The sequence below is a fragment of the Macrosteles quadrilineatus genome, unplaced genomic scaffold, assembly GCF_028750875.1.
Source record: "Macrosteles quadrilineatus isolate MER2022 unplaced genomic scaffold, UCM_ALF_1.0 Scaffold_3__2_contigs__length_128488019, whole genome shotgun sequence".
NCBI classification, from domain to species: domain Eukaryota; kingdom Metazoa; phylum Arthropoda; class Insecta; order Hemiptera; family Cicadellidae; genus Macrosteles; species Macrosteles quadrilineatus.
Genome location: NW_026542596.1, coordinates 9,131,155 through 9,147,161, shown reverse-complemented (window position 1 = coordinate 9,147,161; position 16,007 = coordinate 9,131,155). Strand labels below are relative to the sequence as shown.

The following is a 16,007-nucleotide window of genomic DNA, read 5'->3' as shown; positions in this document are numbered from 1 at the left end:
AGTAAAAAACACCCTGTATTCGACAGAAGTTAGTCATTTAGATCAGCGCAATCTGTTGGTGGCTCACATCAACGACGACAAAATTAATTTAAAAACTGGCTAAAACTTTAAAATGGGGATGTAAGTCAAAGGAGTATGTTTTATCCATGGTCAAAGGTCCAGACTCCTTTATTTTCAACCCACACTGTAAATAAAACATGTGATTGTAATTTGTTCCATTTGTTTTGATTTTCTGTTTATATTTCGTTTATTTCGTCACCAGCATGGCAACCCATGAAGTCCGTGTTAATTATTTTGTTATTTCAAATTCATTTTTTGTGCTTATATTTGAGCCTATTTTAATTTTTAAAGGGATTCTGCACATCTACAGGAAAATATCTTTCTAACGGTATGCGTAGATTTTCCCTACGATAAGCGCGAGCTGAGAAAAAAGGTTTTAAAGAAACATGCTTGCCTATTAATATAAAGATAATTATTAAATAGGTAAAGAAAGCTGTTGGTTATTTAATGTTATGCCTCTAGGACAGAAGCCCCGCGTTCTATACCAGCATTTTTATGACTTGTACACTAACCTGATGTGCTCTCGTAGTAGCCCCAAAGCGGCAAGGCGACAGCAGCTGCAGCCAATATAAACGAGACGAAGCCAAGAGCCGCTACAGCTGAGGAGTAGAGGGTTTTACTCTTTTGGGGCTCCGCCATGGTCCCTCGCTCATGATGGTCCACCCTTGTCTTCAGAACATCCTTTCTCTCACTCACTCACAACACTGATAGAAAGTCGTAGTTAGTTTGCTGCACTCTTACCCAAGGTTAGGAATCGTTACTAATATACTTTTGTAAATTTGACCAGGTATCTTTTGTTTGTTGCTGAGGCTTTTACGTTAGTTTGTTAATTTGAATTTATATATAGAGTTATTTTAGGTACTAGAATTTACTGGAAAAGAAACACAGCCTATTTAAACATACTAAAAGAGGCTTGGTAAAACCATTCCAATTATTTTCAAAATTCATAAGTGAAGAGAAGTAGTTGACATTGAAGTTTTTGAACTGATTAAAATTGTTACTCGAACGAAAAATCACTTAAAGCAAAATTTATTTGTTTGTTGAAAATAATATACATTAACTACTCTAATTTGGATTGTTAAAGAAATACCACCTCAGTTCCTGATAGTTATGCATTGTCATAATTTAATTTAGAGAAGAAAATTTAAATAAAGCTCTTTCACTCCGTAATCTCAGTTTAGTGCGCTACACCTTTGTGGAACACGAACATAAAATGGCACCTTGTTTGAATGAGGAAGAGTTTGTCGTGGTGTAATGGTAGTAGGATGGTTGTGAAATAGCAAACAATTAGGTGTGTTAACAAGAGGTAATAGAGTGAAGGTCGCGTCACCACTCCCTCCATGCAGCGGCCGATGACTTGATCTGTGTCTTTGAAACAGCTGATTTGACTAATGCATAATATACAAACCAAACCCTATCACTACACAATGTATACACACTAACCATATTAATTTATATTGATCAATTTATTGCTACTATTGTTATTCAATTGCAGTTAAATGTTTGATCAAGGATTTAAGTTTGTTTCTTTCAAATCCGGGACAGTTTAATGCCTCAAAAGCACTTTTTTGAAACCCAGGACAGTAGACAAAACCCTGATGAAAGTAACGAAAAACTAAAACTAGTGGTAACCCGAAGAAGAACCAAATTTATCATAAAAATTGAAAAACATCTGAACATACTAGTAAATGTCGGTTCCGGACCCATTAGGGTGGAAATTGTTTTTACACGAATCAATCTTTCGATAATCAACCCGCTTAGAGAACATCTGAAATAAACTTAAGAGTGAGTCCGTATGATCAAAAACTCCTCCCTCTTACCATAACAACAATAAGATAAGCATAACAACTCTATACTTCGTCTAGTTGTGATAATGGTCTACTTTTACTGCTTAAAGGGCCAATTAATGACCTACATAGCCATCAACCGTCGTCAGCTGAGATTGACATGTCCAGTCAGCTGTTTAGATTAACAGCTGATCCGTTACGCAACATGTGACATGGTAGACGGCTACAAATAGCAATTCAATGTGATGTGAACAGGGTTGCCATCAGTGTTTCCAGGGAGTTTAACATCTCGGTCACCAATTAAGGCGAAAGTTTGTAGTACAGGAACTTCACCGGAATCAGGTTGTTATAAAGGGCAATTAGTTCTCTATAGTTTAAATGTTCTTTTGGAAAGCCGATTCTGGGAGTTATGAATAGAATTTGCAGTCAAGCTGCAACAATACTTGTAAACTTTGAAATTGTTATTTAATTGATTCAATGGTTTTATTGGAAAGTACAACTAATCTGAATAAGTAGCGTGGCCCTAAGGCCTTGAGGTGCTCCAATAAGTCTGATAAACACATAAAAAATATATATTTATTTTTACTGATTTAACCAAATCCAGATGGGGCATCAAAAGAAGTGTGGCCCAAAAACACTGCCCTGAGGTACTCCAAATTCTTGCCACGTGTCAAGTTGCGTGTTTCTACCAACAGCATTTTTATTAGTCTTGCATGCGGACCGTTTCCATTAATCAACTTGGATTTACACTGTTTGCACCGTAACCTAGTTCCCTCCAATATACTGATCGATGGCGGGCTTTTGGACAGGGTGTTAGTTATTGTGATCCACGCCCTTTTTTAGGGTTGAAATAGATTCTTCTTTTATCAGTAAGAACCAATCGTAAAAGGGTTCTGGGAGTGGTGTGCATATTTAAAACTGGGGGTTAAACAGGATTACATTTTGAACTCATATCTATTTTAAAGCTAAGAGAGTTGTACTTGTATCAATAAGGCACATAATTTGGAAAAAAAAACGTTCTTTGTGAGATTTTTTCAAAAACTGTATTTGTTTAGTGAGTTTAAGATTGATGAAACAGTCTTTCAAATGAACATGTGTTACATTTAAACGACTTCCTTCCAAATGTATTATCAGTTTGATGAAAATAATGTATGTAAAAAATTCCCTTTTAAAAGGAACTAAATTAAATAACAATTATTTTATTTCTTCAGACACAGCTAGAGTCACACTGCCGTTTCTTACAATTAATAACAATTAAAATTCAAAATTGATTTCTGTAAAAGGATGAAGGAAGAGATTAAGTAATAGTATTGCTCATCTATTATTAAATAAAAAGAATACTCTAGGTGCTGATCAAATTACGTAGACATCAGTCTACGCTCTACCACCATTGACCTAGGCTGCAAATAAGACTATCTTGTGTTTACCCATAACACCATTCAACATTGCCAACACAGAAACTGGTTTAAGTGGACATTTCTGAACATACGACTGATAACAAGTTCCCATGAAGTAATGAAGAAATTACTAACAGGCCCAATGATAATTGAAAGGCAAACATGAATCAATTTTATTAATGATATGCTTCATCTCGACGACTTTAGAGGAAAAGTACAGGACTAGGATCAGACACGGGCTTAAAACTTGTTGTGGACAAACCAGTTGGAACCGGTTAACTGGCCACGGCGCAGATATGGCGCGAACACCAGGTGTGATAGCGGGATATCGCGGGGAAAAGGAGGGAAACCGGGAAATGTTGAGTAAACTACGGGAGATTGATAATAATAGATGTAAACGTCAACACGGTAAGGGGTTTTAAATCCTTAAGAACTGAGTTGGGTTAAATCAAGAAGATAAAATTAAATTGATTGACTATTTTATAAAACTGCAACATACCACAATTGGTTGGAAATGCCGTAAACATATGAATAAAAGCTTTACAAAACAAAACATTCAATAGGAACCAAACCAGCGTAGATTTTATTCGGAGCAGGTTATCATGGAGAAAAGTACGGAATGATTTGGTAACACTACGGGAAATCTAATGTATGCTAAGGGAGATGCAAAACATAGCACATGTGGCCAAACGTCAAAAGTATAGATGCCAAATAAAATGTGGGCCAAAACGAACCAATTAAAAAGAAATAAATTTCCAACTTAATTCAATCATACAATCAATCAAAATCCAAAAACTGATTAAAAGTAATGTAAACACTAGAAATATTCTCATAAGAAAACAAAATAATGAAGGATATACATTCAAAACCACCGAGTTTCCTCAGGCATCACAATGGGAGAGTGCAACAAAACAACCATCACAACACAAAACTTACACTGATCACTAAACCATCTTGAATCACTACACTTGGCACAGGCACTTCACTAGTCACTAGTCTGTACTCCACATCGCATCGCGGCTGGCGGACTGGTGTACTGATGTGACGGTCCCACCTTGCCGCTCACCGCTCACTCACCGTGCCGTGGGGGGGCGAGGGGGGCAAGGTAGGGGGTCACGCTATACTGCACTACCCAGCCTACCAAACAATGCTTCCTGTCCATCTGATCAGGTACAGTACTGCTATCACACCTAACGGTGGGCTGCAGAATATAATCGTGATGAATTGTTGCGGTACTAGGTGTAATTTGCTGTTTAGTCACGCTTGCTTCCTAGGTTTAGGTAACTTACTGGGTTTCATACTAAAATACTTTTTTTTAATGTCCTAGGACAATAGGCACGAGCCTGGAATTGTTTTTCACATTACTTCAGGCTAGACCTAGGGTTTGCGGCATCATCACTTAGATCAAATCCATTGGTGACTTGGCGGGGATCGAACCCGGGACCTCAGGGACTGAAATCCCGCGCTCTAACCACTACACCAGCTCGCTCCCCACATACTAAAATACTACGAATAACTTAGAATTTAATTTGGGTTGGTAGTCCAAAAAACCATCAAGTTTTGTTATAACATGTTGCATTTAGATAAGAAAGTCCGATGTTAAAGTACTGCACCGTACCCTAAACCAAGGGTAGTTTTTTTACTAGAGCCAGAGGGAGGAGGGTAAGGCCTCGGGTACGATACGAGCGGCGAGCGGTGAGCGGCAAGCGGCGAGCGGCAACCTGAGCGGCACGTAAGCGGCGGTGGTGGCTACGATACAAGCGGCACATTTATAACGCTCATCAAATTTCCTTAGTTTTATAAGTCAGTTTAGTCGAAAATGTTAAACTATGCTTCACTGCAAGAATGATTGCAGCTATTGTTGCTATTTGACAATTGTTTGCCTTTAAAGAAAAACTTAGTTTTTTTGAAAAACCTTAACCCTAACTTGGTCCCATACTTTTCTGGCGACTGAAGTGTTTTAAAACTTCCGTAATGATCATTGCACAAACATTCCCTGGACTGCACCACACGTATCGACCCGTATCGCATGTTTGCTGCTGTTTCCCTGTCATTTTAGGCCGAACTGAAGCATGACTCACCTGAGCGGCGAGCGGCGTTTTCGCGAAAATCGGTTTTGACTTGGAACCATGAGCGGCGCTGAGCGGTGCCGCTCACCGCCGCTCGCCGCTCAGACGTATCGTGGCCACCCTCAACAAATTTACACGCAACTAAAAGAGACCCGATGTCAGAGCGGCGCCGCTCATGCCGCTCGCCGCTCACCGCTCGCCGCTCGCCGCTCGTATCGTACCCGGGGCCTTACACCCCTTTCTTGAGTGTAAAAAATGCTTTGTATCAATAAAATAAAATCTTTGCTGAATGGGATGATGGGAAAAATTGTCATTAATTGACTGGACTATAAAGCTTAAAAGGCTCACAACTTCATACCTGTTAGTATTGAGGTATAGTACTCAGTAATAAACCAAGAATATATTGTGGAAATTCTCTATCATGAATGGTCAAAATAAAAGCTAACCTTCGCCATATATAAACTTCAAATAAATTATTCATAAGTATTGTTGTAGCACAGTATATAAAAGTGGAAGGACAAAACATAACCATCACAGTAATCGACCGAGCCTCCCCTTCTTTGGTGTTTATTTATTCAATGGTCATATCGTAGTCTGACTGTTGTATTAGTTACAGTACATTCGGCATTTTAGCAAATTTCCCATATAGGGAATAAGCTATACCGTAGCACTCATGGTAAGACCTGGACCCGGGACCGATTTATTTTTTCGTTTTGAGATCCCTAGAGGCCAAAAACACCATCCGTTAGCACGATAACTCGAGCAAAAATGATCCGATTTTGATGAAATTTGGTACAAACATGTAAATCTACATTTATTCGAACGAGCTCGCGAACCAGCATGATCGGACTATGGGAACGGGGGTTTATGGGGGTTTTTATGGGGTAAAAATAGGTTTTTCCCATTTTTGACCCTAAAAACACATAATTTTACAATTTATTTTCAAACCATTTTGTAGAGCGTAAAAAAACAAATAATTTTGCATATTGAAGCGTTATTGTGCGCCTAATGGTTACGGAGAAAATTCCAAAAAACTGTAAATTTAAAATACCCATGTTATTCTTATGGAGAATAAGTCAACTGTTGTAGTTTGCTTGTTTATGAACATATTTTGATCGAATTAGGAAAATACATTAATTTCTTACTAAACTATTAACATGAAAAAAACACCTTTTTACCCTCCCTGTTGCAGCAAACCTTAGTACTCGTTAAACTAATTCTATTTAAATAGGGAATAAATATGATATTTTTAAGGGGGCATTTTAGTGTAAATCCTATCAGGCTAATGGAAATTCGCTTAGTCTGCAGGTTTGCTGCGACGGGGGTGTTCTGAGGTTATTACAGTGGGTCACATTATGAGGATAGTTCTCACCTGGATGATTATGTTATATGTGGTGACATACCAGACAACAGAGAGGTCCTTGACATGGTTGTATCACAGTCTGACTGATGCATTAGTGACGCTAACAGCTGACAGTGACGTCACTGCCCGCATTTTGGGGTTAAGGGCTGTTCCGACCACGATGTCGCCAGAAGTAAAAGTGGACCCGCTCATTACAAATGACCGGGTGACAGCAAGGTAGAGATAGTGGGGCGTTCACCCGTGCTGTGGGACTGAAATACTACCACTATCTCATACCTCCGCAACGTCTCACTGTTTGCCCTTAACCTTGGCGATAACAGAACTTTTACTTTAAACTTAGTTACTTTATGATTGCTTTCAGTGTTTTTTAGATTACATAACTTTACAGTGTCTTGCATTTTTGTGTATACTGGTTCTGAATATATCACAACCATTGCTTTGAAAACCGGTCGAGTAATGACAAGGTGACTTTATAAGGCTCACTTTTGAAATACAGTGCATGTAAGAATTTGAGTACACGAGTGCCTTCGATAAAAGTTCTCCCCATGCATATCATGAGGTAATTCACATGTAATTGGTTGGGAGAAATTTTACCGCTTGAATGTATTTTATAGTAAGTGATTAAATAATTGTCATCTTAATAAAGAGTTATTTTCATATAATGCCTTTTTATTTGTTTTTATGTCAACTCTTTTCGATTTAATTTAATTTCATTCCATTTAATTTTATCAAATTCTATTTTTTTTTTCAACAATATGCAGGATTATTAGGTCGGCTTGAAATTGAAGATTAAACACATACATGTGTAAAATAATAGACTTCTAATGTTACATTCTTTATGTTGATAGTTGATTTAATAATTCAACGGTTCGTTTTAGGAATCTTTATGAGCAATTTTGCACGCTAAAATCTAAATACCCCCGTCGCAGCAAACCTGCATACTAAGCGAATTTCCATTTACCCGGCTTGATTTCTACTAAAATATTCCCTATACATTTTCAGATTTATTTCCTATTTAAATAACATTAATTTTAGTGAGTAGTTAGATTTGCTGCTACGGGGAAGATGTTGAGGTGTGTTTTTTCAATTGAAATATTGATAGCTTAGTATGAAATAAGCCAAATTTAATTAAAATATATCCATAAACAAGCAAACTAGAACAGTTTATTTATTCTCCATAAGAATAACATGGGAATTTTAAATTTACAATTTTTTTAAATTTTCTCCGCAGTCAATGAACATTAAAAAAAACTTCAATATACTAAATTATTTGTTTTTTTAAGCTCTTCAAAATGGTCTAGAGAGAAATTTAAAGTTTTTAGGGTCAAAAATTAGAAAAACCCATTTTTACCACATAAAACCCCCCATAAACCCCTGATCCCATGGTCCGATTATGCTGGTTCGCGAACTCGTTCGAATAAATGTAGGTTTACACGTTTGTACCAAATTTCATCAAAATCGGATCAATTTTGCTCGAGTTATCGCGCTAACGGACACATATATAAATATATATATATATAAATATATATATATATATATGAATTTGAACGGATGGTGTTTTTGGCCTCTGGGGACCTCAAAACAAAAAAGTAAATCGGTCCCGGGTCTAGGTCTTACCATGAGACCTACGGTAATAGCTTATTCCCTATATGGGAAATTCGCTAAAAGAGGAAAAGAGAATGATCCTTTTTTTGACTAATAGTCTCATCTAAAATAAAAATAAAAACTTGCTAAACAAATAGAAAAATAATTATAAAACAACATATCGTTTTCGAAAAGCGTGAAAAATTGTGTTAGTATGTTATTTCATACATTGAGGGTTTAGGATTATATGAATCCTAAACCGGAAATATTCCATGGCCCTTGGCCTAGATCCAAAGCGTCGATTACGGTAACAGCTTCTTATGTAAAGAAATACTCTTTAAAACAACAAGCAAGATCTCAGTCATATATAGAAGTACATATAGAAGGAATATTTTTAAAGAAAGCATGTAAATAGCAACATGTCAACGAACAACGTGAAAACTGTGCCATAGGTTGAGATGTCAAGTGACTTTGCCATAAGTAATTGACATTTGTCCCCTCCTACGGTTGTAACACAAGTACATTCATAGGACTGTGACACGGGAAAGTATAACTACAGGTAAAGAATGCTTGACAGCGTTAAATGTTTAGAAATCATCCTAATCCACACAGATATACAATTTGAGTGTCTTCTATACATTTCTTGCTTGTAAATGTTTACTACACCATACCATAGGGAAGTGAGCACGAAACGAATCTATTTTCATTTACTGTCTGATTTTATGATTGTCATCTTATTAGTTTACTACCACGGGAGTCTTCTTATTTATTTGTTAATTTTTTTTTCAAAGGTATTCACGATTTTTACAAGAAAAATACAGGTTTTTTGTGTGATAATTAACCAGTTGAGTGAGTTTTGTAGTATAAATGCATATAATCTCACTCCATTCTACGCTCACATTGCACATTGCACCCATGACAACATAATAAATAATACAAATAAATAAACATAACAATAACATATAAACAACATATAAATAAGTACTCATAACAACACGAGTAACGGACCAATGAGGTTCAAGGATTGATAGAGGAAAAGTAAAATTGTAATGATTCGAAATTCAACTAATCAGCTGTTCAGGCCAATTTAATTGTTGATTGGTGCAATTAGTGTGTTTCGTTGCATCACTGTCAGTGGCAATGAGAGGTTATAAACGAAAACATAACCTCTTTTAGAAGTTATGAGTAGTGATTTTTAGTAATTAAAACAACGTCGAAGGTAAAGTAGTGCACGCAACTCGTGTAAATAGTGTTAACGACACTCGTAGAAGTTTTTAAGGCACTCGCCAAGGCTCGTACCTTAAATTTTCTACTCGTGTCGTTAACACTATCTTTACGCAATTGCGTAAACTACTATAAGGTGATAATTTATTAACAGTAATTAAGTTATTAGTTTTTATAGATGGCAATCGTGTGTTAGCAACAATGATCCAGGTAATAGATATAAAGCTGTTTTAATGACAGAAACCCAGGGCCTACAAACGTCGGTACAATCTCCCTGAAGCCATGAATGAAATTGCAGCAGTGCTTTAGTCGTTAGATTGAGCTCCACAAAATATCGTAGAACAAAATAAAACAGAACACTCATATTAACTCCGTTCAAACAGCCGTGACACCTGACGGATTAGGAGACCCTTGGGGCCTCCTAATCCCTCAGGTGTCACGGCTGTTTGAACGGAGTTTAACAATGGTAAATATGGACCGACTTTAAAGAAATAAGTTATGTCCACTCAGAAATTGGCACCGTTCTTTAATCTTTAGTACTTCTCTGTGGAGAGTAAAAAAAGTGGCAAATTGTGGATTTGATCACTTAGGATAAAAAACCAATAACTCATATTAGCAGTTTTTGATTAACCAGCAACATGGAAACTCGACTTTCATCTAAAGCTATCATTAAACTGTTGGTTGACTTGGTGACATACTTATTTAACTATAAAGAAAAAAAGAAAAATGGAACTAATTTCTCTGCTGATTTACATATAGTAATCATTTTATTCTTTCCGCAGTGGGTGCAAATGAGTTTTTTTATTAATAGGATTTATTATTTAGTTGTTTTCTATTTAGAGTAGATAAAATAAAAAGGAAACAAACAATTATGTTCTTCTGCATCATCATCCAGTTGCGAAGCGCGGGTAAAGCAACTAGTTGATTAAAAGTTTAATGTGTGAAATAAAGGGTCATGTCTAGGCATAATCTCTACCTGGCTAGTAAGATGTACATCACGAAACATATAATAAATCATTTGTATGAGTGGAACCTTACACTACTGAACGTAAGGAGTAGTTAGTATTGTTGAATTTTCGAACGTTAAAGCTGAAAGTATAAATTATAATATAATACAGTAATAATCATAAAGGATTGGTAAATATTTGATGAAGTTTGTTACATAAAGCATGACACTATGGAATAGACAGTTAACCAGTGAATTGATCAAGAGATCAATAAGTCATAACAGCTTTTAAGTAAACGACCATTTGATAGATATAAACCATTATTACTATAAAAAAGTTCAATTATCTTTACCCTACTATTATTTTTCTAAACCAGGTCAGGTTAGGTTCGATTGACATCCGTTTATATCGCTTGGAATTTTGCAAAATATGGTCAATTAAAAGTTTATGCTATACAACTATACAGGGTGATCAACTCAAGGAGGCCACCATTGGGATATCGGAAACGTTAAGAATTAGAGAAAACGTTAAATGGGGGACATTCCTTTATTTTTTGTGGCAGTTAAAAATTTAATTTAATTTTTTTGAAATTCAGCCGCCATTTTCCAAAATGGCGGCCAACTTTGAAATTTCTTATGGAACACTCTATATTTTATCATGTTTTCGGATAGAACATGCAATTTAAAAACTTTTTTTTGGCATTTTTTCGATAAACCCACTCGTTTAGGAGTTACAGCCTATGGAAAAATGACTTCCGGTGTACATTTTACATCATGTAGCTCCTAAACAAGTTGGTTTATAGCGAAAATGCGAAGAGTAAATAAGTCAAATAAGTCTTAAAATTGCATCCACATTCCAAAAAGACCATAAAATTCGTTAAAAATCTTAATTCTATTATTTCAAAAATGGCGGCCATTTTCCAAAATGGCGGCAAACTTGAAAAGTGGAAAACTGTGTATTTTATGGTCTTTATGGAATGTGGATGCAATTTTAAGACTTATTTGACTTATTTACTCTTTATTTACTCCATTTTGGAAAATGGCGGCTGAATTTCAAAAAAATAAAATCATATTTTTAACTGCCACAAAAAATAAAGGAATGTCCCCCATTTAAAGTTTTCTCTAATTCTTACCGTTTCCGATATCCTAATTGTGGCCTCCTTGAGTTGATCACCCTTACAGGCTGAACATCTGAGATTGACTTTGGCAAGGATAAGAATATACTGACAAACTATTGAATCTAAGGGATTTTGAAAGGAATCCAGAGGCTTAAGAAGACAATAGGAAACAATTGAGGATACCAAATCTAATGAATGTGTAGGACATAAATTAACTAATTGAACCCATAAGAATGAAATAGCTAACCGGAAAAGGCTGGGAAAATCAGATGATAGTGTTCTTTCCATCTTTATGAACGACCTGAACCCAATTTGTCATTCGAACGCAGTTTGATTGGCATCTCACTGCTCCTGACAAAATTATCCCAACATTTCCTCTACTAGTTTTTGATACTTCTAAAATTGACGATGGATGGTTCTAAAAAAATAAAAATAAATGGTCAAAAGATGCTGTAGCTCCCAGCACGTTGTCTTTTTAGTTTGTCTTAGCTAAATAGCCTTTGAATACTACAGAAAAAGTAATTAACACAACAAGACACTGTCGGAGACTCTATTCAACAACGGTAAAACATGCTAATACTTAAATGCTCTCCACAGTAAAAGGTATCCTCATTGTAAAACTCTACGTACAATCGATAATGTCAATCACTCAATCAATTAAATGAGTTATTCATTTATTTGTAAAATAATATTTATAAAAGTAACTCTTGCCATGTACAGTACATGAAATGAATTGAATTAGTGTTTATCAAACAGGCATTAAGTATGGGCTACATTCGTTCACGTAACCTGTTGTACTTACTTATTTTGGCAATAAAGTGTTCTTTCTCATCCTTATGCTGAAATTACTAACAAATAATAGTGAGTAGATACAATTTCAGAGAACGATTTATATTTTTTACTTTATTTACTCACCAGACTGATGTGTAAATATTAAGTCAATGCTGATGGTCGATTGCATCAAACCACATGTTGGGATTTTGCGTCGCGCCTTCTACCAATGAGTTGAGGTTCGCATCAGATATGACCGTAGATTGCTGCTACCGATTTGCAGGAGCTTTAGGATTTAGGAATGGTTACTGCTGCCAAATCCTACTAGTACAAGTACTTATCATCACAGAGTATAACTCTGTTCAGTCTATTATATAACTGCACAGGAATGTAATTTCTGGTTCAATTTATAGGTTTACTTCCAACTTGGCACGTAAAAAAATCTGGAAATAACTGTATTCCAAAATAGAATGTCTATTAAGTCATAAATAGATTATTTTGCAAAATTCCGAACATCCTTTTTACAAATAATTAAGTCGGATTTTAATTACTTATCACTTTATGTGCTTATCCAATTATGCTATGCTGGATCAGGAATAAAAACATACACATCTAACTCGTATTTTCTACATAACTAACTCAGAAATCACTTAACGTTTTTACCGCATTGAAAACAACTCGTTTTTACTTTATTGTAAAACAGCTACAGTGAAGGAAACGATTTGGTAAATTGACAATAAGGAGTTTTCGCCGGATATTAGTACCTTAAACATCCTGTGTTCAAAGAAGATTTCTCTCTCTAAAGCCCGTTTAATAAAGTCGGGCCATGAATGAGTCGAAGTGTTCGGTTTGGGCAGAATGTCCCAAGGAAACGATGAACATTTGTCTTGTGTGCGTTCTGTTCTCGGTTGTAAGAAAAGGCAGACTTAGAAGTTTTGTCGTTTTAGACTACAATAGCTTTGAAAATAAAATACCCTCGCCGCAGCAAACCTGCAGACTAAGCGAATTTTCAACTTGTCTGATTACATTTTACCTAAAATATTTCCATAAATAAGACATATTATTCCCTATTTAAATAACATTAGATTTAACAAGTGCTTAGGTTTGCTGCTACGGGGAAGGTAAAAAAGTGTTTTTGACCATACATCAATAGTATAGAATGAAATAAATAAATTTGCCAAATTTTATCAATATATACCCATAAACAAGTAAACTACAACAATTTTCATTTTCTCCATAAGAATATCATGGGAATTTTTAATTACACTATTTTTGAATTTTCTCCGTGACCGTTAGGCATACAACAGCGCTTCAATATACTAAATTATTTCTTTTTTTAAGCTCTACAAAACGTTTTAGAAAGAAATCGCAAAATGTTTTGTTTTTTGGTTCAAAAATGGGAAAAACCCATTTTTACCCCATAAAACCCCCCATAATCCCCCGTTCCCATGATCCGATTATGCTGGAACGCGAACTCGTTCGAATAAACGTAGGTTTACACGTTTGTACCAAATTTCATCAAAATCGGATCATTTTTGCTCGAGTTATCGCGCTAACGGACACACATACAGTATATATATGTGTAATTTCCAATTTTGTAATTTCCACATATATATATATATATATATATATATAGCCTTCGGAGCAAAAATGATCCGATTTTGATTAAATGAAATAAATATATATATATGAATTTGAACGGATGGTGTTTTTGGCCTCTAGGGACCTCAAAATGAAAAATTAGATCGGTCTCGGGTCCAGGTCTTACCATGAGTACTACGGTAATAGCTTATTCCCTATATGGGAAATTCACTAACATATGATAATGTAATGTAAACATGTATTTATCTTTACAGGAAATAAATAGTACAAATTTCTTATGTAGAATTCCTTTTAGCTCATATTGAAGTTCCTAAAATTGTGTTCAGTTTTCATTTAGTCCAAACCACTAATAAAACCTATGAAAGGCTATGAAACAAAAAAATTTGATGTAATTTCATGAATCTTAGTTAAGTCTTGACAGTAGTATATGCAAAGTACAGGGTTATTCTAAATGATGGACCCATTTTTAATGCTTTATAATTTTTATACTATTAAACGTACCGCTATAAATTACACATCAAACGAAAAAGCAACTCAAAGAGTTTATGCCTTCCAAAGACACATCATTTAACAATATCGATCTAACAGAACGGTAGATTTAATTGTACAAAGTTAAAAAGTAATCTCCAACTTTATTTACCACTAGAAATTTGGAGATTACTTTTTAACTTTGTACAATAATGTTGTGTTGCTTTTTCGTTTGATGTGTATTTTATAGCGGTAAGTTTAATAGTATAAAAATTATAAAGCATTAAAAATGGGTCCATCATTTAGAATAACCCTGTACTGTGACATGAGTTTCTTCTTGTCATTATCTTTACAACGTGTGTCTTAACAGCTCACATATTTATAACTGTATACGCTAGTATACGAGTGAGCAAAATAATGGATTATTATTGGCGAGTTGATTCATGATAATGCATTTTGCTTGCTCACCTGATATGAGCAAACACATTGGACATCGGTTTTCAAACCTACAATAACATCTAAGCCCAACCCCTGTATCCGAAGTAAATGGGGGAAAGATAATTTTGCAGAAGGTATAACGAAGAATAACGTGGTAAAATTTTAGTATAGGCTATATACAAAATAGTGGCTTCTTTTACGGTAGTGTATCCGTATTTAACTATTTAAGTTGATGTAGAAGTCGGCAGATCTAATGGTGAAATCGGGGAAGCGATCTCTTATAAGTACTAACATTGACTATTATTCAAAGGTACTACCAAGAATATAAAATTATCAGTTCAATCAATTCTTACAATGTGATGGCTAACCCGTTCTTTTCCTTGGTACTTTCCGCACAGAAGACGATCTAATTATCCCAATAAGGTAAAGAAACGACCAACCTCTCAAATTTTAAAATAAGCTGGTGCGTACACCATCAATCTTCAGATGGGGGCAAATGTCAGATCTGTAGATTACGCTTGTGTAATCGCAGCAATCAAGTTGTTATCAGATTGTACTCAGAGATAAGCTCCAATCAGTTATTCAGGCTGGTTTCAGGTATAGCATATCAAAACCCTGGCGTTGCTTTGGTCTTTGATGGTACTAATTAACTTCGTAGGTATACGTTAGTGTGTTAAGTGCCTAGGTAGTTAAACTTACTCCATAGTAGTTTCCTCTTCCTGATTGCAAAGCTGGATGTGTGTGTCTTGATGTCCAACATCGCTCAGAACATCAAACGAGAATTTCACTATTAACTAATTTCGTGATTACCTTTAATTTTCTCTATGGTCTCATACTTTCCAGTTATCGTACCTTTTGTTGTCCCCACATAACTAAAAAAATACAAAAAAAGTAATGGTGGATGATAAAAAAAATTTTTATTGGGTTGTTGGTCATAATAGCTGTTAATTCCAATAATTGAGTGATTAAGGATTATGGTTAATTGGTCTCGATATGGTTCTGTCTTTGCTCCTTGATTGACCATGACGGACTTGTTGCTAAGTGACTTTTGAAATGCATTTAAAGGCATTTAGTGAGTGTTCTGATCAACGAAATGTCCTTACCGCATCTAATGGAGAAGCAGATTTTTTCAGAAGTTTTGCTAAATACTCACAACGGCTCCAGTTCGAGTAATCACCAG

At 35.4% G+C, this 16,007-nt stretch overlaps 1 protein-coding gene across 6 annotated transcripts in view; it reads right to left on the bottom strand.

Annotated features, from left to right (window-relative positions):
• LOC128990759 (uncharacterized) overlaps nt 1–4,300 on the bottom strand; it is a 178,410-nt gene extending 174,110 nt beyond the window's left edge. For 2 of the 6 annotated variants that reach the window (XM_054413318.1, XM_054413323.1), the window contains exons 1-2: nt 4,105–4,281; nt 573–764 (exon numbers count right to left, since the gene is read on the bottom strand). In XM_054413318.1, coding sequence (XP_054269293.1) covers nt 573–699 — 127 coding nt within the window. In that variant the 5' untranslated portion in view covers nt 700–764; nt 4,105–4,281. Of the gene's footprint in view, nt 1–572; nt 797–4,104 lie in introns of all 6 variants that reach the window. The other 4 variants (XM_054413319.1, XM_054413322.1, XM_054413321.1 and 1 more) reach the window with 4 other exon arrangements.
• Nucleotides 4,301–16,007: the final 11,707 nt, after the last annotated feature.